Source organism: Gobio gobio, assembly GCF_949357685.1.
Source record: "Gobio gobio genome assembly, chromosome: 16".
Taxonomy (NCBI): domain Eukaryota; kingdom Metazoa; phylum Chordata; class Actinopteri; order Cypriniformes; family Gobionidae; genus Gobio; species Gobio gobio.
In genome coordinates, this window is record NC_137109.1 from 30,181,456 (window position 1) to 30,207,841 (window position 26,386).

Sequence of the window (26,386 nt, forward strand, 5' to 3'; positions counted from 1 at the left end):
AATGATCCAAAACAAACATCAAAATCAACAAAAAAAAATATGTCACTGACAAAGGTGTAAAAAGTACTCAAAAATGTTACTCAAGTGAAAGTAAAAGTATCTGGCCAGAATCATACTTGAGTAAAAGTAAAATAGTACCACATTAAAATTGTACTTGAGTATTAAAAAAGTAAAAGTAGCGTAAAAGTAACAACAAAAATGAAAACTAGAGATTCTTCTTTAAGCTTTTAATCTCTAAAAACATGAAGTGAATGAACCACATACAAGGTTTTATCCTGCTTTAGAACTGTTTGAATTTAATGGTATTTAATTATCAAACTATAAGACTACTACCTAATGCCAGTATGCAACATAATACTCAAAGTTGTTAACTTAAAGGGATAGTTCACCCAAAAATGGAAATTTGATGTTTATCTGCTTATCTCCAGGGCATCCAAGATGTAGGTGTCTTTGTTTCTTCAATAGAACACAAATGAAGATTTTAAACTCCAACAGTTGCCGTCTGTCAGTCGTATAATGCATGTGAATGGAAACATAATCTATGAGAGTAAAAAAACATGCACAGACAAATCCATATCCATTCCGGTAAGTGAGCTCAATGTACACAATCTGGCGTAGAGATACGTGCGAGAGATCACTTCGGGCACTCTTTCTGATCATTTGCCAGCAGCCAGATCACCCTTTTGCCCAAGACTGGTTTCCCACTGAAGCAAAGCAGGGCTGAGCATGGTCAGTAGACCTCCTGGAAAAACCAGGTGTCTGCTGGTAGATGTGTTAGTGAGGCCAGCAGGGGGCGCTCACCCTGGGGTCTGTATGGGTCCTAACACCCCATAGGGGACACTATACTGTCAAAGAGCACCGTCCTTCAGATGAGACGTTAAACCGAGGTCCTGACTCTCTGTGGTCTTAAAAAAAATCCTAGGCTGTCCTTCGGAAAAAGAGTATGGGTGTAAACCCGGCATCCTGGCCAAATTGGCCTCTGTCCTTTATGGCCTCCTAATCATCCCCATATACTGATTGGCTTCATCACTCCGTCTCCTCGCCACCATAAGCTGGTGTGTGGTGGGCGTTCTGGCACAATACGGCTGCCGTCGCATCATCCAGGTGGTGCTGCACATTGGTGGTGGTTGAGGAGATTTCCCCCTTCTATATGTAAAGTGATTTGAGTACCCAAAAAAGCGCTATATAAATATAACAAATTATTATTATTATTATTATTATGTACATTGACCACACTTACCGGAAGTGATGGCGCTGAACGGGTGTCGGATTTAGATCGTTTTTGAGGTAAAAATATTATATAAATACTGTTCAGTTTCTCGCACAAACCGATCGTTTCATGTCTTAGGACATCAATGTGTTGTCACAAGCTGCGGAGTTTAATATGGATTTGTCTGTGCAGGTTTTTTTTACTCTCATAGATGATGCTAGTAGTCATGTACCATTCACATGCATTATATGACTGATAAACTTCAACGGTTGGAGTTAAAAATCTTAATTTGTGTTCTTCTGAAGAAACAAAGACACCTACATGTAAGCAGATAAACATCACATTTTCATTTTTGGGTGAACTATCCCTTTAAGCAGAAGCTGATTTTCAAAATTGTGAGTGTCAAGCGTCTTTTGGGGCTGAAAAGCTATCTTGCAGTGCTGAATACTTAAGTACAGTAATCAAGTAAAATTACTCAAGTACTTTACAACTCTGGTCACTGAGCACAAAATGAAGCTTCTGCCACGGCCGTCCCAGTCCACTGACCTGAACCCTATATAAAAGAGTGGGGCGAACTGAAGAGAAGAAGCACCGACATGGAGCTGGGAATCTGAAGGATCTGGAGAGATTATGGAGGAGTGGTCTATGATCTCTGGTCAGGTGCTCTCCAAACTCACCAGGCATTAAAGGAGAAGGCTCAAGAGCTGTTATCTTGGGAAAAGGAGGTTGCAAAAAGTATTTAATAAAAAGATGGCAATAATTATGGCCAATGTGTCTTGGAGAAAAGCATTTATTTCATAATGTGATTTACCCCCCACTTTAAATTCTTTTACATCAATGAAATGTTAGATTTTTGAGATTTTTTTAATGAAAAAATCAAAAGGATAGATATTTTTACAGCCATCTTTGATCATTTTTGACACGCAACGTGATAATTATACAAGCATGGGGGGTTGGAGAACAAGAACAACAATTGAACTCAACATTTAAGAGACAAAAAGGTAAAGCGTCAGACAAATATATTCTTTCAAAACAGCTTTTATTAAAGAAAAGTTTGAAACAGACTGGTCTTGAGAGGTACATTCAGATCAGCTGGAGCCTGAGGGACATGATGGAGGGAGCAGGGCTGACCGAATTAGTGCCTGATTCATTTCACAGCAACACATCTCAGCCCTGCCTCACACTCCACAATCAGGCTGCCTTTCTCTGCTTTTTTTTTTTTTTTTTTTTTACATTTTCTTTTTCTTACAAAAAGTGGCTCAAAAAGTTTCATTAAAAATACAATCAAATAATTTCATATATTTTTATATGTATTCAGGCAACATGAGAATCCAAGAATTATCATAAGCTTTGAAAATAGCATCTCTGAAGTAATTTAAAGGTCTGTTTGGAAATTTCAAACATTGCAGGCAAGTTCCATTTACCCCTCTTAAACTGAGCTGAGCAAACACATAAATGTCTTCATCTTGGTGAGTGTGTATGTGCTCACCAGGGTTCAGTCCAGTGGTGGCATTAGTGGTCACACATGCACAGAGAGAAAAAAAGAAGGGGTCACGCTGGATTAATGTTCACACTGAAACATCACCCCAACCGCCCTTACCTGTCTTGTTCTAAAGCGAATGTAAATAGAGCTCTGATATATTTTCTCTGAAAAAGCTGATTCATGATGTAATCAGAAATGAAAAGAAGGCCTGGTGGTTACGCAGGGCTGTGATACAGCTTTATTAAGCCTGGCCCAAGATTGGGAGCTGAGCTTAAGATGCTTAGCATCATGGCACAGTCAGAGGTCTAACACACACCACTTTCCCTTGGATAATCCACACCCACACACACACACACACACACACACACACACAAACACACATACTTGAAGATAGTTGAAGCTGGAATGGGGGCATTTTTATATTACATTTTTTTTAAAGAGAAATATAATCAAGAAAGACAGTGGATCTTTTAACACCCATTTTGGGCTACAAGCAGAAAGAAGAACGGAATAGATCGTTCATATTAAAGGGACACAAGGATCTTTTGGACCTATTGGACTGATCTCTGATCAGAGAAAGTGCCCAGAACTGCTGGTCTACAGGTTCTGCTCAGGCTTACAGGATACAGAAACCCAATCTGTTTAACAGCGGATTGCACAGGCAAAAAATAATAATAATAATAATAATAATCAGAAATGGCACAAGCTGATAATGATTAATTTAAGAAGAGAAGGAAATTCCTCTGACAAAAATATAACATTTGCGAGTATAATTACAAGATACAATAAATATGTCAAAAAGAATCACATAGTCAAGAACAAAATAATTCTAATCTAAAAGGTGATTTAAATCATGGCACGTAGAAATGGAATGTATTCAGAAGTGAAAAAAGTAGAATGAAGATCCATTCCCTCCTAACCACTAGAGGGCAAACATAGGTTTCAATAGGCATTAGACCTACAGCTCATATTCCACTGACCTAAGCTCCACCCCTTTAAAGTGATTCGTTCAGTTACCTCAAAAAAAGTGAAATGCGTGCATGTGGACGTGAAAGTGCGTTTTGGAGCACTGGCCTGATATATAGAGCTGACACATTGCTCAACAGTGAAGCTCACTCCGAAATAGGAAATTAACTTTGCATTGAGGATTAAATCTTAGCATGTGCCGTTACCATGGATAATTCACCTTCAAGGAAAAACTGAAGAGAGACGGTCTCCTGCTTCTTTTTTTTGGCATCAAGCAACAATTTCCACACTTTTTCACTAGTACATTTCTTACATTTATAATCCAACTGTAAACTGATCCCCATTTCAACAAAGAGTAACATTGAAAACTGTGACAGTACGTTATCAGAAAATCTGCAAGTAATTTTCAATTTCTCACACACACACACGTACATGTACAGAGTTGTTGGGTAATCCCAGAACTCCATGTGGTCGAACAAACAGCAAGTTGTTGAAAGGCAGCTTTTATACCCATAGGGTCAGGGCCCTCAGTGCAGCATCTTAGAGAGAGCTCACATTTAGGGATCTCGAACAGCTACATATCACAAAACTCTAAACTACGATTTGGGATTGTGATCACACCCGCTAACCGATCACAAAAGGGGCCAACTGTCTGCCAACAAAGTAAAGTAAACCAGAGAGCATGTTGACGGTGGAAAGTGGTATTTATAGGACTCTTTGGGGTGGGCATCATGCAAGAGAACCAATAAGGAAGGAACCGGGTGGAGCAGGGATGTAGTTACATTCTGCAGCAAGTGAGCGCTACGGACAACTTATCCAGCGACATTTATCCCGGCAGGGTTGAATATGAGAGTATGGGAGCAGGGCAGGGCAGAAAATGTAGTGAAAACGTAGTTCCAGTGGAATCTTCTGGGATGAGAGGCTTTGAGAGAAGAGAAAGAGGACTGCTGGATCAAGGCCTGGTCTGAGCAATTTAAGGTGGTTCCATTGTCATGTTTAATTTAAACAGGCAGGAGGAAGGGCAGTGACCCCGGAAGATGCAAGGGTCCCACATCAGTAGTCTTAACCCATCGCAGTCCATGCCCATCAGTAGCGCTCCTTTAGATGTTTATAGGAGAGGGGTGTGACAGCAGCCATCTGTGGTGTACAAAAATAAAAAAAATTCACCACACACAACTGTTTAGCACACATGTAAAAACGTATTTAACAGGTGACGAGGATATATTTGATTAAAGTCTGAATAGCAACAATGTGTTGATCTCTTATTTGATTGATTCATCAAATATAACCAAAGCAAACACATAAACCCAGACAATTCTAATAATGTACACAATACCAACGTTAAATCAAATCAAACTGATCTGCACCAAAAAACCATCCTAATCACAGGAGGATCTGGTTGTCAGGAATGATTTTCTCATATTAATAGTCCAAATAAAACACGGATGTGAATCCTGGTTTATGGAATGTCCTGGGTTTAAAACAAGTACTCTAGATGCTGTCAATTACCACATACGTTAAAACAGGCAATTCACCGCTGGCAAAATTGGCTTGGCTGTCTATGCGGTAGAAAAGCAAAACATTTTCTGAAATCGGTGCTTCATGACTAAAGAAAATAGAGAAAAAGGGCTGTGGCGTTCCCTTTAGCCAAATCACTATTGATTTTGCATTTACAAATGCATTAGAGATAGGGCTACACGATTAATAGAAATTAAACTGCACGCGATTATTTTATAAATCGCAAATGCTGCTCCATATTAAAGCCAGAGGGTGCTCTCTCAAATATGCCTCGCATAAGTACGATAATGCACATCATTCCAGGAATTCCCTATGGGCATCATACGATTGCTGTATCTGAATAAACAGAAGATTGAAAACGATTTTGATTGATTTAAAATGACTAATAAACACACGACTATGATAAAATATGGTTTATCTGAGTTCTTCAAGCTTTCTCAGATATTTTCATGATAATAAAGTATATTTTTATTTCAAGGCTAATCAACATAGCCTTTAACCCAGTATAGAATACTATGAAGAATACTATGAATACTATGAAGTACTAAGTTGTGTAGCTTATTCTGCGTAAGAAGAATCATCTCACAGAAGGATGCTCAACTGTTGTTATAAAGTGAGTTTGGAGTAAAAAAAAAAAAATTGTCTTTTGTTGGACAAGAGGTTCATATATGCTTATGTTTTGACGCATTACTTTTTCAAATGCATGTTATAAGTGACTCAAACTTGCGGTGCTTTCAGATGGAGCAGTATTTATAATCGCACTAATCCAAGTGTGATTTCGGGTTAATTGCGATTAATCATGCAGCCCTAATTAGCAACTACCAATGGAAGTCTATAATTTAACATTCATATCTTCTCCTATCAAGTGGACAAAATTGTTCAATGAATTGGCCAATGACGCATTACTGGCGTAATTCCTTTGGATGGGTTTGTCGGTAAACACAGATGCTATCCAAGATCAAATTGTTTTGAACCCAGAACATTCCTTAGATCATATTGACCACTTTACCTGTCTGTGTAAGTTGAGGATTCCTGTGACAGCTGAGAAGAACAGAAGAGCAAGTTTAATGCTGGTGAGCACTTCCTACCTACAGCCTCACCAATAACTTATTACAACCATCACAAATTGACCCCAAAAGCGTCAGGCACAGGCAAACATGCAAAACACCCATATCAGCATGCAAAATGCAAAGCATTAATGCGGGGGGACAGGTCACTGGAACCAAAATGATGCCCTACAAAGGTTAGACAGCCAACTTCAATAGTCACAAAAGAAAATCGAAATAAAAAGATTCCAAATTACAAACTAACACACCACACAAAATACCCAACACAGCAAAAGACACAAGACCAACATGACACTGTGGTTTCATTTCAATGTATTAAATTATTACACAAAACAACCACACTCATGTTGTCATTCACACACATATAAATGGGATTAACCAGAACAACACTACAGATAACAGGTTTAGTCAGTTAATAAGGACCCAATCACAGGTTACTTGAGGAGCACATGCAAGGAATAACAAGGGGCGGAGCTTCCCCTGGCAGGCTGAAAGGATCATTTAATATTCATTCATCGTTTCATTAATTTTTTTTCCTTCGGCTTGTTTTTGTGATTCCTTACAGCCAACAGTACTGCACTGTGGTTATTTTAAAGTTAATTAGGTATATAAAAATACCTAAAATACCAGGTCAAATGACCTGTAACTCTTGATCCTTTTTTATATAAAGTGCAATAGCAGAATTCTCGAAAGTAAAAATTCCATTAAAAATTTCCATAGAGAAAATATTATGATAACTTGTTTCATTGCAAAATGGTAAAGTAAGACACTATACACAGTCCTGAAGCAGAGTTAGCAAAGTAATGCAATCTATCTACCTAGCTTTTTAATACTAGTTGGTATTGGATTTGTGTCGCATAAAAGACAGTAGTGATTTTTATTATAAGAAAACATTGTGTCTTTCACATTTTTAAATACTTTTTGCTTCAAATTAAATGATGTAATTGGTTTGGTTCAAGAAATTTTAAATCTCTAAAGGTGCAGAATTATTAAATCTCTATGGAGAAAATCAATGGGATAATGCAAGACAAAAAGTGGGCAGTCACTGTTGAGCTGTAGAGTGTTCTTTTTCTTAAATACGTCAAAGACTAAATGTCTTTTCAGCCAACCGATGTGAGTTCATCCTGAGGCTGATGTAGGGAGAATTTCCACAGCAGAATTCAGAGGAAATTAAAAGCATCCCACAGAGGGGGCCTGACTGAACCCAAGGGGAGGAACTGCACCGACTACAAGGCAAATCCCTTGTGGATGACTAGGGTCAGGCACTCAATTGGGGCTCAGATTGGAAAGTCTGGGGTCTTGTACCTGTTCACTTGACAGAATTGGACTCGTCTGAAAAGGTTCTCATGAGCAGGGGTCTGGCTGAAGACTGAGAGGAATGGCTGCCCCCAACATTCGACTGACCCGGCTTTTTCTGAAAGGGGGTGGTGAAAGACACTTAAACACGATGGATCAGACACACACACACACCCACTAAAATTCGCAACTGCTGTACAGTTAATCCTCCTTTAAAAAACACGGGAAAGGACGTTTATAATAATGAGATTTCATATTTGAGGACACAATAACGTGTTTAGAGATTCCATACAGATTAACTTTCATAATGGCCCTTTTTCTAACATAATCTTTCTCTCAGTTGTACTAGATTTTGAATATAACCCACACAAAAGTCAGCCAACACTCAAACAAACTCTCAATATAAACCAACAAAGACCAGGTTGGGTTCCGATTCCACTTACAGATTCCAGTTCCGTAATGATTCAGGAAACAATTTTTACTACATTTAAAGTAGTGCCAAATAATTGATCCTAACTACACTACTGTTTAAGATTTTGTTTTTCAAAGAAATGAACATGTCATAAAAGATTTGCATTTAAAATAAATGATGTTCATTTGAACTTTGTATTCAAAAGAATCCTGAAAAAAAATTATATCACAGTTTCCACCAAAATATTAGGCTGTGAAAGTCTTTTCAACATTAATAATAATAAATGTTTCTTGAGTAGTAAATATTAGAATGATTTCTGAAGCATCATGTGACTGAAGACTGGAGCCAAAAGGAATATATTACTAACAGTTATTTTATTTTAAATTGTAATATTTTTATTAACAATATTTAGTATTAATGTTTTGACTGTATTTTTCAATAAATGCAGCCTTTGTATGCATAAAAAAAACATAAAAAAATTCTTACAGACCCCAAACTTTTGAATGGGAGTGTATATTAAACCATACATTATATTTAATTCAATATTTGGGTAACATTCTAATTGGAACTCAGAGAGGCAATATAGACCAATGAGACTCATTTGAGCACCACTCTGACGAATTTAAGAACCAGTGTCGTGCAAGACCCTATCGCCCTTGGACCCCAAAGTCATTCTATTATACTGTATTTAGCTCCTAATTTGAAAAAAGAATGAATAAACGCATTATGGTGTATATATGCTTAATCATAAAAATACTCTAACTACTGTATTGCCTTTTAAATTGCATGTCACATTATATATACATATCACATTCTTAATTTAAAAATGCTCTTTTTTTGTCTTTTATTTTTGCGATCCCTAACACTAACAAGACAAACACTCTCACACACATACACACAAAAGCTCACTCTGAACCAACCAGCACAAATGCACCAATAAAGTCACAGTGGTTTGGGTGGGGAGTGGTGTAGACTGGGCCGAGCATGCATGCAGGATACCCTGTATGTTTGTGTGCTGCATTCTCCTGGCTGGACATGCAGAGACAGCAGGCACCAGGAACAGGCAGCAGAAGGAATCCCCACCATACCCTGCAGCCCTTACAGATACCAACTGAGGACCACCCACCATCACCACAGCTCAGCTTTTGGGGACAATTCTTGCGCAACGCCTCAAGACAAACACCCACTCAAAAAAAAAAAGCCACTGAATGTTTGACTGACAATCCAAACCCAGAACCCATAACAAACAAATTTGAGCTAGCAAAGAACACTGCCTCACAAAGAGGGAGCAGAGACAAACGGGTGGAGAGACAGCAGGCAGGACACTGAAGATACAGACAGGCAACCCAAAGGAGGAGGGACAGTGAGACAAAAAGCAGAAGAGGAGCAGGCAGAGAGACCTCAGTCACTCCAGGAAAAGCTGTGAGTGCTAGCAGTCTGCGACAGCATGAAGATAGTGGATGTCCCAGAGGAAGGAAGACGTCGTTTCATCTACGGCACAGCACATAGGTGGGCAAGAGACCAAAGAGGACAGGAAAATTAAAAGATCAAGGGTAAGAAAGGGTGGGAATAAAGTTATGGGGGTAGAGATAGAGAAACAAGATAAATGTGGTAGAAATGCCATTAAATATTCAAGAGAAAAGCTCCAGTAACTAGAACCCTGACTTTGTGCTGTTTGATTCAGCAGAAAGTTTACCAGTTTTCCACTCTCCTGGTGGAAATTGGTTGCCACATAAATCACATAAGACATGTATGGTCTGCAGAATAGATTATTAAACTATCAGGAATATTAATAAATGTTTAAAAACTCAAACTACCATTCAAAAGTCTGGGGATGATACATTTCTTTTTATGTTTTCGAAAGTGTCTTATGCTCAGCAAGGCATTTATTTGATCAAAAATACAGTAGAAACAGTAATGTTAAATGTTATTGCAATTTCAAATAATTGTTTTTATTTTAATATATTTTATGAAGCTGAATATTATATAATGAATATTATAAGCTGAATTTTCAGCATCACTACTCCAGTCTTCAGTGTCATATGATCTTTCAGAAATCATTCAAAACATTTGTTATTATTATCAATATTGAAAACAGGTGTGCTGCTTAATATGTTTGTGTAAAACAGTGAAACGTTTTTTTCAGGATTATTTGATGAAAAGAAAGTTCGAAAGAACAGCTTTTATTGAAAATAGAAATCTTTTGTAACATTATAAATGTCATTACTGTCACTTTTGATCAATTTATATTAACTTTTAACTATTAACCCAAATTTTTGAATGGTAGTGTAGATTCTGAATTAATGAGCTGCAATTTTATCTGTAGTAAAATGCAAATAAACACATCTGAGACGGCATGTTCTATATTAATGATCATAGAAATAGCACAACTGATGTGACTAAGTTCAGCAGAGCTTGACTTTAAGCAAATGAGCAGTGATGCTAGCTTAAAGTCTGTACTGAAAATACTTTTTACAGCAAGCTGCTGTCAATATTAATAATTTTTTTAAGCAGTTTTTTATTAGTGTGTAGCATAACTGTATTTTTTTTCTTTCTAGGACCTGTAATACAAATTAGCTTGTGATATAACATCTACACACAATGTATCGTTTTACAATTTACATTGGTCAATGAAGACTATGTTTCTCATCTAATGGAGTTCATTAGGCTATAATTATATAACCATTATTAAAGTTGAAAATTGAATAAACGACATCATCATTACGTCAAGTACTTAAGACGAGACCATACATTCAATTTTCATCCCATTGGCTGTTTTAATTGACGTGGCATTCTTGGAAGGGAAGCGACACCTACCTGTGAGGAAGCAGGGGGCAGATTAGCGCCGTATGCTCATCTCTGGCCTGAAAGGCTGCTTAACTGGTGTCACAAACATTAGCGACTGCCTACAGCGTGTGCTCACCACTTCTTTTAAATAATTCAAATGATTGGAGGGGTCTAATTATTGTTTATTGGTTCTAACTGTGATACGTTAGCTGGTTGGGTAGCCACTGACAGCAGTACAGAGTGATGGGAGTATTTATGCTTTACTAATGGAATAGAAGTAATTTAAATAAGAGTGATAGTAACAATTAGACTGATTGACTTCCTGTCCGTTTGACCAAACTCAACAATCCAAACTGTTCAAAGCCTTGAAACAAGGCAAGACTTCTGTTAGGAAAAATGTCAATGGTGTAATTCATGACAGTCGGGGAAGTAAGGAAAAGAGACACTGGAGAAGTGGCAGAGTTTAAGAATAAAAAATGTAAGGTCCTAAAGGATAAAATAAGGTACAGATACACCAAAGGCAGGGGATTACTGCTGTGTTCAAAGAAAAATGTTACTCTGTGTCCTAACCAGGTGTGACAGGATAAAGTAACAAATGATAAAAAAAAGCATCTCTCTACAGTACAATGTAAATCAGTTTATGTGCTAACCAGCCATGACCACATGACCAAGCAACAGTGCATTTTGCCTGCCTAAACTGTTCCTAAAATCCTGCTCAACATAACTGTGAATTGAATATCAAATATCTTCTAACTGGCCCTGACTGCGGCATTTCTTGTCTGGTTAGGACACAGTGTAAGATGAAAGAACAACAGAAGAGTAGGTAAAACAGGGAGAATAGGATGGATATAGTAGAATTGAAAAATCGAGGAGAAAATATGGGAGAGAGAAGTATACCTGTCGTGAATGGGGGCCTCTGGGCTTGCGGAGGACCACCAAAAGGATCTCTGGCAGCAAACTGAGAAGAATGAGGATGATGATAACCAGCCAGGCAGACACTGAACTCAGCATGTTAGCAAACACAAAGTACAAACGCTGCTGCTTCAAAAACGGCCTAGAAAATAAGGGAGAGAGAGGAAAAAAACTTAACTTAAAGATAGGTTCACTCAGGCATTTAAACATAGGGTTAATTTATTTAATTTATCTTTACTGCTATTTTTTTATTTGTTTCTTTCTATAATCAGAGCTGTACAGTGGAGCCCCAGAACGAAAATCCCTAGTGGACTGCATGTTAATCTGTATTCTGAATTATCAGTAAAGAAATACACTCTTTAATGATACAAAAATTAGTTATTGTTATTTATTATATTGTCCGTTAAAACCATTTAAAACGAAGAATGGTTTGTTTAAATCAGACAAAAAAACACCTGTTTGAAGTCGATAGAGTCAACAAAGTTAATTTTGAGAAAATTCGAGTTAAAGTTTTCTGGTTCCAATACAAAATCACCTAGCAACCATACCTTAAAATCCCTGGTAATAACACAAGAATTGGTACACATCAAGTCAAAAAACAAATATTCTGTAAATATAATATACTTTTTTCCCCTAACCATTAATGAAACGGAAAACCTATATATTAAGACTTTTTGTACCTCAAAAATGAACGTTTGGTTATCTGTTGTTGAAAAACCACTGATGTGAAACATAAAACATCTAAGACATACACTGCCTGGCCAAAAAAATTGACAGTCAATGATTGGATTATTATTTCAGTGATTTTTATGTTTCTAGCATGTTATGTTTGGCAACAGTTCTTCCAACCCTAATTGATGGAGTGTGTAGCCTTTCATATCTTAAACAACCATGTAGCAAGACACAGCATGGCCATATTCCAGGATAACAATGTCAAGATTGATCTGTGAAAGAATGGTTAAGAGGAAGCATGAAGGATAATTTTCACAAATGAATTGGCACCTCTGAGTCCAGACCTTAAATTCATTGAAAGTGTTTGGAATGTTCTGGAGGAGACTTTACAGAGTGCTGGACTCTTGCAGTGTCAACACAAGATCTTGACCAAACATTAATGCACCTCTTGATGAAAATAAATGCTGTGATGTTTTATATCCACTTATTAGTTCCAAATTTTCACTTGTTTTGCCTGTAGCTCAAAATTGTCCCATGCGCATTCCGACTCCTTTTGCCAGCACAGGTCACATTTAATAATCAAACTAGGATGGAATGTTGAAGTTATTTGCATCCTTTTAAACTACAAATATAATATCAGCCTAAAACATGAAAAATGTAATATCTTTAAGCTATAGAAATTTCCTGTGTGCTTTTGTACAGTTTGAGAACTATAAAATTGCTTTTATTATTATTGTAGTACTAAAGTATGTTTGTGCAATATTAACATGTTAACTTTAAAAATAGAGATTAATAGTAAATACATATTTTAATAGACACCCATATCAACATTTTAAATTCTTATTTATGGAATATTTCAGTTTATTATAAATGATTTAACGACTTTAACGTTTCCTCACCATATGATGCCTCCCCAGAAGAAACTGAAGAAAACATAGAAGGCCAATGAGCCCCAGATCACAAAATGGTTGATCCACGTCCAGTGGTGTGTGTCTAAAGCCAGCTGGGAGAGGGAAAACAGTCAGTCGCTGACAAATGAAGATCTGAGATACATTTTTTTATATTTTAGAAGTTTGAGACAAACTAATCAAGCCACCAACCTTCAATGTCACAGTGAAAACAAGGACTGTAAAGACAATTGTTCCATAAGACCAGTTTCCGAAAACCTGTAAAAGGAAGGAGTAAATCAAATGCAGTTTCCACTTTTTAATTCAGACAGTTTTTAAAGTCACCATGAAATCAAAATGTACAATACTTTTTTGTGAAATATTGCAGTATTTATTATAAATGATTTATCTGTGAACATAATTTTATTTTAATTCAGGTGCCCTCGTAACCTTTAATCAAAATAACTTCTCCCCTCTTGTAACATTTCATCTCTGATGAGGTGTTTACTGGCACAAGGGCGGGACAACCTGTCACTTACATGACATCACAGCAATAGCAAACCACAATAATCCAACAAGCCAATCAATTCCCGATAGACAAAATCAAGTCCCACCCAAGTTTTATTTGTAAGAGAAGCCATTCACCCGGATATATATCACAATATGGAAGAAAAGACTATTGGAACTTCCATTTAATGCCGACTTTAAAAAGCAAAACAGCTCTAACCTGCCCGTTATCCTGCAGTGCTGGATTGCTGAACAGGAAACGGACACCAAAGAAGAACAGGAGTCCCTGAAAAATTCCTAATACGGTCCAGTAGAGGAAGGGTCGCCAGCGTAACGTGGCATTTTTGGCTATTTCTCTGCAAGAAGGATAAAAACAGTACATTAGCACCAGCATGGTACAAATTAAATAAGTAGAAGAGTTGCAGTGCAGACTGGTACCTGTAGAGGGTGGCATTGTCCAGCAGAATCTCAATGGATATGTGCTGTTCCAGCAGGCTGTAGGCCAGAATGGGCATGGAGGTGAAGCAGATGTTGTACATCGTCAGATAGGCTGCGTCGTACAGGGGCTGGGAAGGGGAGCGAGGGAAAGGACGGGGCACCGGGGAGGTTAATACCACGTTAAGGACATCACACATATGCACACAAACTGACGGTGTGGTCACATGCAATGGTCGCTATATATATACACATACACACACACATGCTGGAAAATGTGATGTCGAAATCCTTTAGACCAATTACAGGAAATCACAGCTGAGATTTTTGAGCGATTAAGTTAACAACAAAGCGATTTCTATTATTTTTTAATTTTATTTTTTTATTGATGGCAGTGACAGGACACTACTAGAGGAGAAAGAAGGAAAGAAATGGGACACAACTGATAGATAGATAGATATATATATATCAGTTCAAAGAAGGGCAGAGAGAATTGCAGAGGAAAGATGCAAAGTAAAGAGCAAAGGCAGAGGAGAAGGACCTGCTGCGACGTTGTCTTCTAACGGGCCCTTTATTTGCACATACCTGCTGAGAGTATCCACAGAAAAACTGGTAAAGGAACTGAGGTAATATGAAGCAAAGATTCTAAGGGAGAGAAGAAAAAAGTATTAAAAGAGTCACTAAAATAACTCCCTTTATATTTACAGACTGAAACGGGCCACTGGATGCCAGACGTACCTTATAAAAGAAGTACTGGACAAGATGAGCAATGCGCACATAGTAGAGATGCCCGTGAGCCAGCAGAAGCTTCTTTAAGTGCTTGAGTTTAGGGATGGCATAATCACTGTTCCTCACAGCTTGACGACCCTCCTTACCTTTAATACCTGAACACACAATAGTAACAACACCATCACATTCCATCACAGAAAAAAAAAGCTGTTCACTTTAATCATGTACACTACCATTCAAAAGATTAGAGTCAGTAAGATTTTTAATTTTTTTGGAAGAAGTCTCATACTAATTAAGGCTGCATTTATTTGATTAAAAATACAGTAACACAGTATTTCAATTTAAAATAGTTTTCTACTTGAATATATTTTAAAATGTAATTTATTCCTGAATTTTCAGCAGCCTTTACTCCAGTCTTCAGTGTCACATGATTCTTCAGAAATCATTATAATATGCTGATTTAGAGCTCAAGAAACATGTCCTATTATTTTCTCAGTTGTGCTGCTTTATATTTTTGTGGAAATCGTGATACATTTTTTAGTTCAAAATTATCTTTATAAGATAATATAAAGTTATAAATTAGTTATAAATTATTATGACATACAAATCTTTTGTAACATAATAAATGTCTCTTTTGATCAATGTGTCTTGCTGAACAAAAGTATTCTTTCAAAGTATTTAAAAAAAAAATAAAACCTTACTGAGCCCAAACGTTTTAACAGTAGTTTACATGTGGACACATGATAAGTTCTCACCAATGCCCACGTGTGCCTCGAGAATCATGCTAACATCATTGGCCCCATCGCCAATGGAGAGGGTGATTGGGGAACCTTTGGAGCACTTCACCATCTTCACTATCTAAAGTGAGTAAAAGAGAACTTTAGCCAAATAATTCATAAAGTATAAGTGCATTTTATTATAGGCACCAAAGAGATGGCAAAGTGGCAGCCTGCAGGTGTGACCTGAGCTTTCTGCAGGGGGGCCATGCGGCAGCAGAGCACGGCAGTGCTATTCTGGCAGATCTGCAGAAAGAGGCTCCTGTACAGGCTGGCATCTGTATCACGGGGTGGGTTCATCAACAACGACAGTGTAGCACCATCTATGATGAAGCCGTACTCCTGATTTGCTGTAGACCAACTCCTGTAGTACAAAAATGTCACTAAATTAGAGGTCATTAAATATACTTCACATTTCCACTATGGTTGCACCCACATTGAAATTCAATAAGCGAATACAATAAGCCTACATTTATTTTTATGTTATGACTGATAGCTGATAAATGGCAGATCCTAAAACTCTTTTGGCCTAAAGTTTTTTGACAAGTGCTCTAAGGGCCTGAAGTTTAAATAAAATCAACTCGAATGAATGGAGAGGTGGTGAGCCTTCCATTGTAGTGACAAAAGTTTGCAGTCTTCGGACGTTCAAAGCAACTGTAATGATGGGGGAGAAACTTATGGTGACTGTTGCAGGTTACCTGGAACTGTATGACTTGTCCATTTATTTTTTACGTTTCTGCTAATATGACAGTTTACCTAACAGCAAACCAACACCTAACCCATCCTTGATTAGACTGACAGGACAGCTGAATCGGTGGTTGCCTAGCAACATAAAAAAACCCGCAGCGCACTGCTCTTTTTTAAATTAAAAAAAGTAAACCAAAAAAAGGCAGTGCGTTTTTCAGGTTTAAAAACCTGAAGGCCTTAGTTCAATACCATATTTGTTATTACATTTAAAAAAAAAATTAATTAACAAATGAGCATTAGGTGACATGTAGGTCAAAAACATAAAATGTAAAATTAGGGGAAAGGAGTATACACAATAAAACATTCAATATTTGACAGATATTAACTGATTTTAATATTGATAAAATAAAATAACTATGTGGTACTATTATATTGTCAATTCCTAAACAGTATCAAACTTCACTAAAAAGCCAGTAAGAGGTCAAGGGTCTGACCTGGTGACCCCTGCTTTGATAGGTGGGGCGTCTAGCACTGCTCTTCTATGGTAGTCCCGTAACAACTCAAGAAGTTTGTCCTCGCGCTTTAACCTTGCATCTTCCAGTGTCCGCACAGTCAGTTCCAGTAGCTCCGTACCCCGCTGGAACAGACGACAGGCATAGCAGGTGGACTTGGCCGTCTCCATTTTGTCCCCCGTCAGCACCCAAACCTTTATCCCTGCTCCCTGCAAGGCCTCCATGGTCTCCGCTGCCTCTTCCTGAAGTCTGGAACACAAGATGTTAAGATGTTAAGCTATCCTGGGCTTCTCTTAGAGACATCAACGTGGCATAAATAGCAATTTGGGTAACCAACCGGTCCTCCACAGCGGTCGCTCCAATCAAACTCATGCTCGTCTCCACTTGGTTATACATGGCCATGAGTTTCTCCTCCCTGTCCTGAAGAGCCAGTCTAGCCTCTTTCAGTCCAGCGTCTGCCATGGCATACTCCTCAGCACTCAACTGCTTATAGGCCACACACAGTGTACGGTAACCCTCCTGGTGAGAAAAAACAATTAGGCCAGAATTTACTGACTTTTTTAATATTTAAAGTCTCTACAGGACATCTATTTCAAGAGAGATTAAATGAATGAGGTTTATGCTTTATTCCAGTATAATAGACAAAATGGTCATAACATCCTTGGAAATGAAAAACGCTGCAATACATTAACATTCTGTAATCTATTGTAGTACCGTTGCATTTCGCTCAACATGCAACCGAATTCTGTCCACCTCTTCTGGTTTGACTCTTGGGAAGATGGAGGAATCGGCTCCCTTACAGAAAAGCAGCGTCTCCCCTAAATAAACAGTAGAAGACAGGTGAGAGACATTCAGAGTTACAGATTAAAATCATCTGCAAAACTCACAACCACAATGCTAAATAAGTTCTGTGTTTGAGTAAGAAATAAAAAAGATTCTGAGAAAATAAGTCAGAATAGTGATAGATACAAGCAATAGAAAAAGCCTTAGCAAGCATCACTAATGATCTCTAGCTCACCTGATTTGGTCTGCACAATGACGCTCATTCTCCGTCGGACTGGGTCAAAGTTTAGGACATGGAGCAATTTATACCTGAAAAGTTAGATAAATAATTTGTAGAAATCCACAAAACTACTAATAATACATAGCCACACAAACATTCCATACAGCCAATTATATATCCCACCAGGTTTATAAACATCCAGGGGTGTAGTACTAAAGAAGGATATTAGCAATAATATTGTGATGAGGCGTCAATGATCATAACTTACTCCTCAACATCATTTTGCCTGTTCCTTATCTTCATGTTCTTACTCTCCAAACCAAGAAAGGTGAAGCCATATCTAAACAGATTAAAATTCGTGTCAGTAAGTGCCAGTGTTTCCACCATTATCAGACACAAGAAGAAATAAGAAACGCATATCATGGTCCCACCTCATGGCTCCTTCGACCAGCGCGATCTCATCAGGAGAAGATGCGATGAAGCATCTTTCCTCCTCTGGCTGGGAAAACATTCCATCAATACCATCAACTTGGTCCCTCAGAGTTTCCGCTCCATCCTCCTTGACCTGCACCGTGTGGCACAGACACAGGGCCCGCAGAAACAACTCCTCTTTCTCCTAACAAACAGAAATGAAAAGGGGGAAAAAATAATACATGCTGCTTAAGAACATGCATATTTGGGCATATTAGTGCCTGTTTACAAAAGTAAAAAAAAAAAAAAACGTCTCCTATTCACCAAGGTTGATCCTAAGTTTTTGAACCATATAATGACATTATAATAATATATTGAAATATAGTGAACTTATAACTATCTTCACATAATCTTTTGTAATAAATGACACATTTACCTGTGCCCTTCAATATATCAGGGCTAAAAAAAAAATTCTATTGGCCCAGTTAGTTCAGATTTTAACTTGCCCTGTCAAAATGCACAAAATGTTATTGTTTTTGACCCACATATCCTAGTAAATTAAATATAGATGAATCCTTATTAATGCTACAAAGGCAATTTAGTCAAGATAAATGGGTCTCATTTACTAATAATTGCGTACACTATTCGTATTTATTTACTATACACACAATTGAACTTCTCACAAAGACTCTACACCTAATTCGCAACACGTGCTTGCGCACATGAATAATGTAAGGTAATGTAGTGTAATATAATATATACTTTTTAAATCAAGGTAGTTCAATTGGTAGAGAACAGTTAAATTTCACTAGTATTGTTACTGAATGCTAAAATTTTGGTATTGTAACAACCCTAGTATACATATCATGTGCACTACACACTGACAAGGGCGCTCAGAATAAGGAAATGCTCTCAAAAGACCATGCTTTAATGGTGCATATTAGTGTATTATAAAAAAGGAGCTAATACACATAACTTAAGTCCTTTAAAGCCTGCCAACACAAACATTAGACGTTTACTGCTTTTGTGTTTACATCTCAGCCTCAGAGGATTTATAATTCAAAAGGTCTGCAGACAGTTTACATATTGAGGGGAACACATCCAACAACACAATCCGTAAATGTAAAATCAATCCCAACTGAGGTCCTTTGGGTCTCAGAATGAGTGTAACTCACCAGTCCAGCCTTCTGCTGCAGTTTATTCACAGGCCCGTCCGTCACAGTGAAGCCGTCCACCTCGTCTCTGGGTCTGTACTGGAAGCCGTCTATACAGCACTCGATGAACTCCATGTTGTTCTGGGTCAGTGTGCCCGTCTTGTCTGTGAAAACATACTCCACCTGCAGGGTTCAGACAAAGGTTGACCTTACCAACTATAAACCCAGGCAATAAAGCACTCCTTCCCAAATTAACAGAGTCCAACGATAAGGACGGACAATTAATTTGTGACAAAACCAGTCTGCTTGCATAAATCAGTTAAATGAAGCATGGCCTGTAATTTAGAGTAATCATCTGCATTACCAGCCAAGGGTGATCTATGACCTCATTGCCCATGGAAGGAAGCCTGGGACAGCTCAGATTATGTTCATGTCATGATTTACTTTCATTTGACCGTTCAGACTAAAACACATTTCCCCCCAAAAAATATGAATAACATCTGAACATATGAATGATTGGAGTAAAAAACTCAGATTTGAGCCAAAGTAATCCTGTGTCTAACCTGGCCAAGTTCCTCATTGAGGTCTGAAGTGTTGACGAGCGCGCCCTCTTGGATCTCCGGGTCAAAGAAGTCTTTATCCCAAGTGATAAAGAAAGAGCCCAGGAATTTCTGCATCTCCACAGTGACGTACATGGACACGGGGATTATGAAGTTGAAAAGGACCATGAAGGAGAGGAAGTCTGTAAACATCTTCAAATACTGAAATAAAGACAGAAAACCTGCATTCAGTCTCTTCAGAGCCCCTTGGACACAATATCATGGCTGGAACAGCAAAGAAACATGAAGGTTAAACAAAGCTAATCCTTAATTATGATTTATTAAGTATGATCTGTGTAAGAGCTGACCACAGCCACCAGAGACCAGATTAGCTTTTAATTTATATTAATTGCATTAAGAATGACTGATGATACAGAGGGAGTTGCTCTAATTGATTCATGCAATCGAGTTCAAATCAGTCAGATGAGAAGTCCACAGACTGCTCACCATATTAGTGTCTTTCTCCTTCTGCGTTTTCTGGTTATACCAGGGCTCATCCTGACCTTCTTTGCTCTGCCACACGTACTTTAGTGTAGTACACACCACAGCTTTACTGATGAGGATACATAGATACACCAACAGAAAGGCATTGATGGATCTGAAAAAAAGAAGAAGAGGAAAACACTTATCATATGTCCTTAATCATGTAACCAAAATAAGATGCTAAGAAAAAAATATTATTTTACTATTTATTTTATTTGTTATTATGTATAGGTGCTGTCAATATTATTATTATTATTATTGGGGATGCATACATATATGAACTCAGGAAAACATGATTTATTAAATTAAATTCTGACTCATACCTTGATTCACTCGATTTGAAAATGATCCAATAATTTTTAACTAATTGTACAACTAATGTTTAAGATTGGAGACACTATTTTCACACAAACCAAAAACGGACACCGATCTATTTTAGGATTTGCAATCAATATCGGTTCGTTGAATACTGCTCTCGTCACTCACTTTTCAACAGCTGATCGTTTCTGAGATTTGCCCTGGTAGTTGAGCGCCATCTTCGTCTCCATGCCTGTGTATACTGCGACACCTTTAAAAGGAAAGGCAATAAAGAGTGATTTGGGTGAATATAATTCCTCAACATCAAAACATTCCTCCAATTAAAAGGTGCCAGGACCTACCATTAATCTTCTTGGTGTTTTTCAACGTAGCACCTTTTAGGAGAAGGTTCTCTGGGCCCAAAGATCTAAATTAAACCATAAAAACAAACAATTGTCAATAAAGACACATTCTGGCATTCAATCCCACGTTAAAGTGGCTCCTAATGAGCAGCATTGCTGAAAGTATGTAGGCTGGTTTGGACTGGCCCGCTCTCGTGAAGGACACGGCGTAGAGACACATAAAAACATTTCAAACGGACCAGTGACAAATGGAAGAGCGTGCAGGGCTTGAAAATCTGCCAGGCCGGCTTTACTTTAATGCTGCTATGGCGTTACGGGTCGATGGAATAATGATCAGAGGCTAATGCAAAGGGAAAAGACAGAGCTGGAGTGACTAGGAGGCACAGTGGAATTTAGTGGGCCCATGGGATCGGACCAAAGACGGTCTCACCTTACTGCTGGCTCCTGCTCCGCCTTGTAAATGTGCATTCGGCCCACAAACCTGCAAAAGAGCAAACAAGCTCCAGTCAAGCAGGCTCATACATGTTCTCTCAACCACAAACAACATGGATAAAGGTCGAACGAATGTGCAGACGTCCCATGAATGTAATCAGGGTACTTGATGAGGTCAACCTGAAAACATTCATCAGCCACAGAGGCAAAGTCAGACACCATCATGCACATGCATTAGCGTTTTGTTTGTAGACTCCTTCCCCATTAAAGAGGACTGATGATAATATCTGTATTCAAGTACAGTACCCTATGCAAATGAGCCTTGTACGAAATGAACCAATTACAAGGAAGATGCTCATTGGTGGTGACCCAACAGTCTGGCATATTGGCAACAGCCCTTTGAAGTTTTTTTTAGAGACTGAATTTTAGCAGTCGACATCTGGTGCTCTAGAAATCAGAAATGCAAATGTTCTTCCACCTAAAAGAGCTTTAAAGAAACGTGCTTAGTGGTAGGGGGCGCTGGAGTCAAAAAACTGCTATTACAGTTGGACTGAGTCTCTAAACTTGCAGATTGTGTTTGTTTCAAGGTCTGTTTGTTCTTATTACTCAAGCGGAGAGGCCAGAGAGAGTTTGACTCTCCCATGAACTACACTGTTAGCTGCTGATCGGAAATCACACAACCACCAGAGACAATGTTAACTGAGCTCAAAGTGGATCCAACATTGTTACAAAAGACGTTTTCTTCCAGTACGCTCACAATGCCACATGTTTTGATGCACTATCAGGTGTCAGTGAAAGGGATTTCTGTTTGTGCTATCAAGGAGTTCGTACTTGTAGAGGTCGGGCTGGGGTTGTTCACACTCAATGGTGGCAGAGAGAGCCTGCAGGTCCTTTTCTGTGTCTGGCACCGTGTAGTGTGTCTGCGGGAAAGACAGGCGGATTATTATTCCAGGTCGCATTGAACACACAAATGCACATGGATGGAAGAGGGAGAAAGATGAATAGCAAAAGGATGATGATGATGATGAGATCTGGGCCACCTATTTAAAGAGTTTGACTAAAGCAAAGTAAGGAATCCATATTTCATATTCTGTTTACACTTTAACATAATTCACACCAGGTGATTCTTATTTAAAAGAGCAAGTAAAGCAAAAAGACACTATAATAACATCTATGATCATATCAAGAGAATCATATTTTTGCCCAAGTGGTTACTGGGAGAGAGGTGCAAAAGCTCACTTTATGGTTGGATTCTCCATCCAGGCTGGCTGTGGTGACAAAGCAAGTGTCGTCTTCTCGACTGGACTGCAAAAGAATCAGGTCACAGGGAAAGATCTCGTCCTCCACCACTTCAACCACATCACCCACCTGAGCAAAAACACTTCAACATTTACCACACACACACACAATACTCAGTCTTACACACAACCACAGATTCTGCTTCTTAACTGGTGGATTACAGGTCTGTTCGGATCCAAAAAGCAATGATAAATGCAATTAACTAAATAAAAATATATAGATTTAGAATAGTGCTGGGGAAAAATTAAAATAAAAGTTTGTGTTTACATAATATATGTGTATGTACTGCGTATAATTATTATGTTTACATAAAAATACACACACACATGCATGTATATATTTAAGAAAAAATATTTATATATATATATATATAAGATAAATTATATATACACATGCAAATATTTTGGATGCGGTTAATCACGATTCATTTTTCCCCAGCACTAAATAAAACACAACTACATCCACAAGTGTCCCTTGATTTGTACAGGGTAGTGTTAGCTTCTTTTCTTTCTTTCTTTCTTTCTTTCTTTCTTTCTTTCTTTCTTTCTTTCTTTCTTTCTTTTCGTGTCATTTTCCGTATGACATGTTAATACGTTTGTATCATATTCCAGAGCCATAACGTTATTAGTAATATTATTGCATTTCAATATTTGCTTAGAAAAACATTTACTTATGAATAACAATTTTAGTACCATACTGGGTTGCCAGTTGATGTCTAATCAGTGCTAAAGACCATATAGGTAATATTAGGAACATAAAAAAAAGAAACATTTAATGAATATTTGTGTTCTTAATATGTAGGAGTATTAATACAGTATGTGAGGTTGTTTGGGTATGTAATTGTTAATAGTAAAAACAACATTTACTTTTGTTGAAAGAAGTATCTTTTGCTCATCAGGGTAGTATTTATTTGATCAAAAATAACAAGTATCAAAAATTTCACAATTTAAAATAAGTGTTTCCGATTTGAATATAATTTAAAATGTAATTTATAGCAGCCATTACTCCAGTCTTTGGTCACATGATCCTTCAGAAATCATTCTAATATGCTGATTTGGTGCTTAAGAAGCATTTCTTATTATTATAAATGTTTCTGACTTTTGAACGTTAATGTATGGTTACAAAAAGGGTTAAAAAAATTGGCTTTAACATACAAATAACTAATAGCTAGCTAGCTGTATTGGCAAACACTTCCAAATGTCTGTGACCCTAACGGTTTCATAGTATACAGCGCATTTGTTCCATTCCATATACAGCAAGGAAACAATCCCAGCTGTGAACGCCCCTAGTGGGCACACTTCTTTTCCACAAGTGAAGTATGGCAGCTTGCCATATCCTGCTCCCACGGTGCCTGTTATAAGAGATATTTGGCAAGGGTGCAGCAAAAGAAAGGTACCTTGATCCTCTCGCTCTCCTTCTTCACTGGCCGCCCGTCCTCTAACACCGTCACCGGGTACTTATTCACCTCGTAGTCTGCTTTGTGCCGCAGCCAGTCCTCATAACCCTTAGGAGAGATAGAGAATGTGAGAACCGTATGCTGGTGTGTGTGAAAACAGAAGGTTAAATAAGGACTGAGGAAGTCTAATCCATTTCTCACATACAAAAATAAAACAATTCTCTGTAAAATTCACACATAATGGATCTGGTTTTCACTGCATACAACAAGCCTTTATTAATTATGGAAACGAATGAGCTGAGGGAGTCGAATCATTTGAAGTCAAAGTTGGCTGGGGTCACAAAGGCCCCCTGGGCTCTTATTTCAAAGCTCAATTAAGGCCTAGGCCCCTCTCAGTGTGAGGCCACAGAGATCTGGAAGGAAGTACACCTTCCATTGTGCTGTTCTAAAAAGCTTGCGGCAGACCAGTGGAAAAAGTTGATCCTAAAACAATACACCTAAAGCTGTGAGAGGACCACTGTGTTGTGACAAGCCCCCGGATCATTTGTTGTGTGCGTGAGAGATGGACTCCGGGGTCAGCCGGACTCTCAGCTGGGGTCGGTATTATTTAAGCAGTGACACGGCTATAAAACATCAAGTGCTTTAGCGATAGCCAGAGAAACTAAAGGTGGCAGGTGAATAAAAAGAGAGAAAGAAATGAGAAAAGAGTAAGAGAAGAATGAAAAGAGCAGACAGGGGCATAAACAGCACATAATTCAACTAACCTGTTTGATGGCCGTCACTGTGATGACAAAAAACAAAGGTAAACCACTGGTCACGGGGCTGGTCGGGGTATCAACAATCACCTTTAAGGAAGGACACATAACATTATTTACAGAATGCCTATTATTTAAGGTTTAAACATCCACTCAGCAGTAGGGCAACCATTCAAGATGGATGAACGTTTAGTTTTTGGTTCCCTACTATTGTCTCTAGATCAACAACATTTTGTGGATAGTTGGATCATGTCTCTTTCATGTCACTCAGAACAGGTTTAGAGAAATGTAAAAAATTTAGAAACAGCATTAATAAATTACAAAATTAAAGGCCTAGTGTTTTGAAAAGGCAGGTAGAGATGTGACAGAGCGGCTAGATGTTGCGTTAACATTTGTATTTAAAAAATGTAGCTGGACAGGAAAAGCATGAGTCACATCATAACCATGATAGTGCGAGTTTGAACATCTAAGATCCAGTTGCTGAAAACAGTAAACACCAGTCTATCCTTAACATGAGCAGTTTGTCACACAGTAGGAAGTACAAACAACTCATGCAGGGGAAAAAAAACCATGAGATTACAACCACTTGCTCTATGTTTGTGTATATATGGAAGAGAAAAAAGGGTAGGTTATGAAGTCAAACTCACAGAGGTGTGAACATTTTGTTCGTCCAATGAGCTACGGTCGACATAAAACACACTGCGTCTCCCTCTCTCACACACAGGAACCCTGCAGGGCCTGGCTGAAAGAGGCCAGTGCAAAAACCACATGCCACAGTGAGGAACGGCATTTTTACTGCTGAAAACAGCTCAAACACAAAGATGCCGTGTGTGCCATATCTGTGCCAAAATTCCTGTAGGGAGAGAGTGTAAAGCCGGCAGGACTTCAGAAGGTGAAAGCCCATCTCAGACCAGCAGCACTCCAGCTCAGAGCTAATAATCCCCATCATCCTGATCACACACTCTCAACACACAAACACCATAAAGTATTTTCAGCTATTACCCAGTCTAAGACCAAATAATCCCAAACAACCCATCTGAAACATCCACACACACACACACACACACACACTTTACTTTTGGACTTGGCTATTAAACGTCATCTAAACTGCTTTGCGATCCAGCCAATCATGTAACATCCCCCTCCTCATTCCACACGCAAGCCGTTGCCTAACAGCCACAAGTCAGAGCTCGCAGGCTAACCCAAATACACTCAGGCATCTTTAAATCCTGCCCTGCGACTTATGCTAAAATATCACGCAACACCGTGAGAAACGAGCGCCATATGTGTGCACGCATGTTCATAAGAGCACAGATCTTTCACCAGTGGCCTATTAAGT

General features: G+C 38.3%; 1 protein-coding gene across 5 annotated transcripts in view; it reads right to left on the minus strand.

Annotated features, from left to right (window-relative positions):
* Window positions 1-2,456: 2,456 nt before the first annotated feature.
* Window positions 2,457-26,386, minus strand: part of atp11c (ATPase phospholipid transporting 11C (ATP11C blood group)) — a 75,637-nt gene continuing 51,707 nt past the window's right edge. Inside the window, exons 4-31 of one of the 5 annotated variants that reach the window (XM_079839176.1) lie at window positions 25,057-25,137; window positions 24,293-24,400; window positions 22,837-22,965; window positions 22,429-22,517; window positions 21,596-21,646; window positions 21,166-21,230; window positions 20,993-21,074; window positions 20,471-20,621; window positions 19,988-20,185; window positions 19,446-19,607; window positions 18,291-18,475; window positions 18,128-18,199; window positions 17,875-17,948; window positions 17,571-17,674; window positions 17,194-17,375; window positions 16,839-17,105; window positions 15,844-16,021; window positions 15,637-15,739; window positions 14,891-15,036; window positions 14,738-14,797; window positions 14,156-14,283; window positions 13,938-14,073; window positions 13,424-13,489; window positions 13,223-13,326; window positions 11,637-11,793; window positions 7,550-7,658; window positions 6,187-6,218; window positions 2,458-4,796 (exon numbers count right to left, since the gene is read on the minus strand). In XM_079839176.1, coding sequence (XP_079695302.1) covers window positions 7,554-7,658; window positions 11,637-11,793; window positions 13,223-13,326; window positions 13,424-13,489; window positions 13,938-14,073; window positions 14,156-14,283; window positions 14,738-14,797; window positions 14,891-15,036; window positions 15,637-15,739; window positions 15,844-16,021; window positions 16,839-17,105; window positions 17,194-17,375; window positions 17,571-17,674; window positions 17,875-17,948; window positions 18,128-18,199; window positions 18,291-18,475; window positions 19,446-19,607; window positions 19,988-20,185; window positions 20,471-20,621; window positions 20,993-21,074; window positions 21,166-21,230; window positions 21,596-21,646; window positions 22,429-22,517; window positions 22,837-22,965; window positions 24,293-24,400; window positions 25,057-25,137 — 3,183 coding nt within the window. In that variant the 3' untranslated portion in view covers window positions 2,458-4,796; window positions 6,187-6,218; window positions 7,550-7,553. Of the gene's footprint in view, window positions 4,797-6,186; window positions 6,219-7,432; window positions 7,659-11,424; window positions 11,794-13,222; window positions 13,327-13,423; window positions 13,490-13,937; window positions 14,074-14,155; window positions 14,284-14,737; window positions 14,798-14,890; window positions 15,037-15,636; window positions 15,740-15,843; window positions 16,022-16,838; window positions 17,106-17,193; window positions 17,376-17,570; window positions 17,675-17,874; window positions 17,949-18,127; window positions 18,200-18,290; window positions 18,476-19,445; window positions 19,608-19,987; window positions 20,186-20,470; window positions 20,622-20,992; window positions 21,075-21,165; window positions 21,231-21,595; window positions 21,647-22,428; window positions 22,518-22,836; window positions 22,966-24,292; window positions 24,401-25,056; window positions 25,138-26,386 lie in introns of those variants that run through there. The other 4 variants (XM_079839178.1, XM_079839179.1, XM_079839177.1 and 1 more) reach the window with 4 other exon arrangements.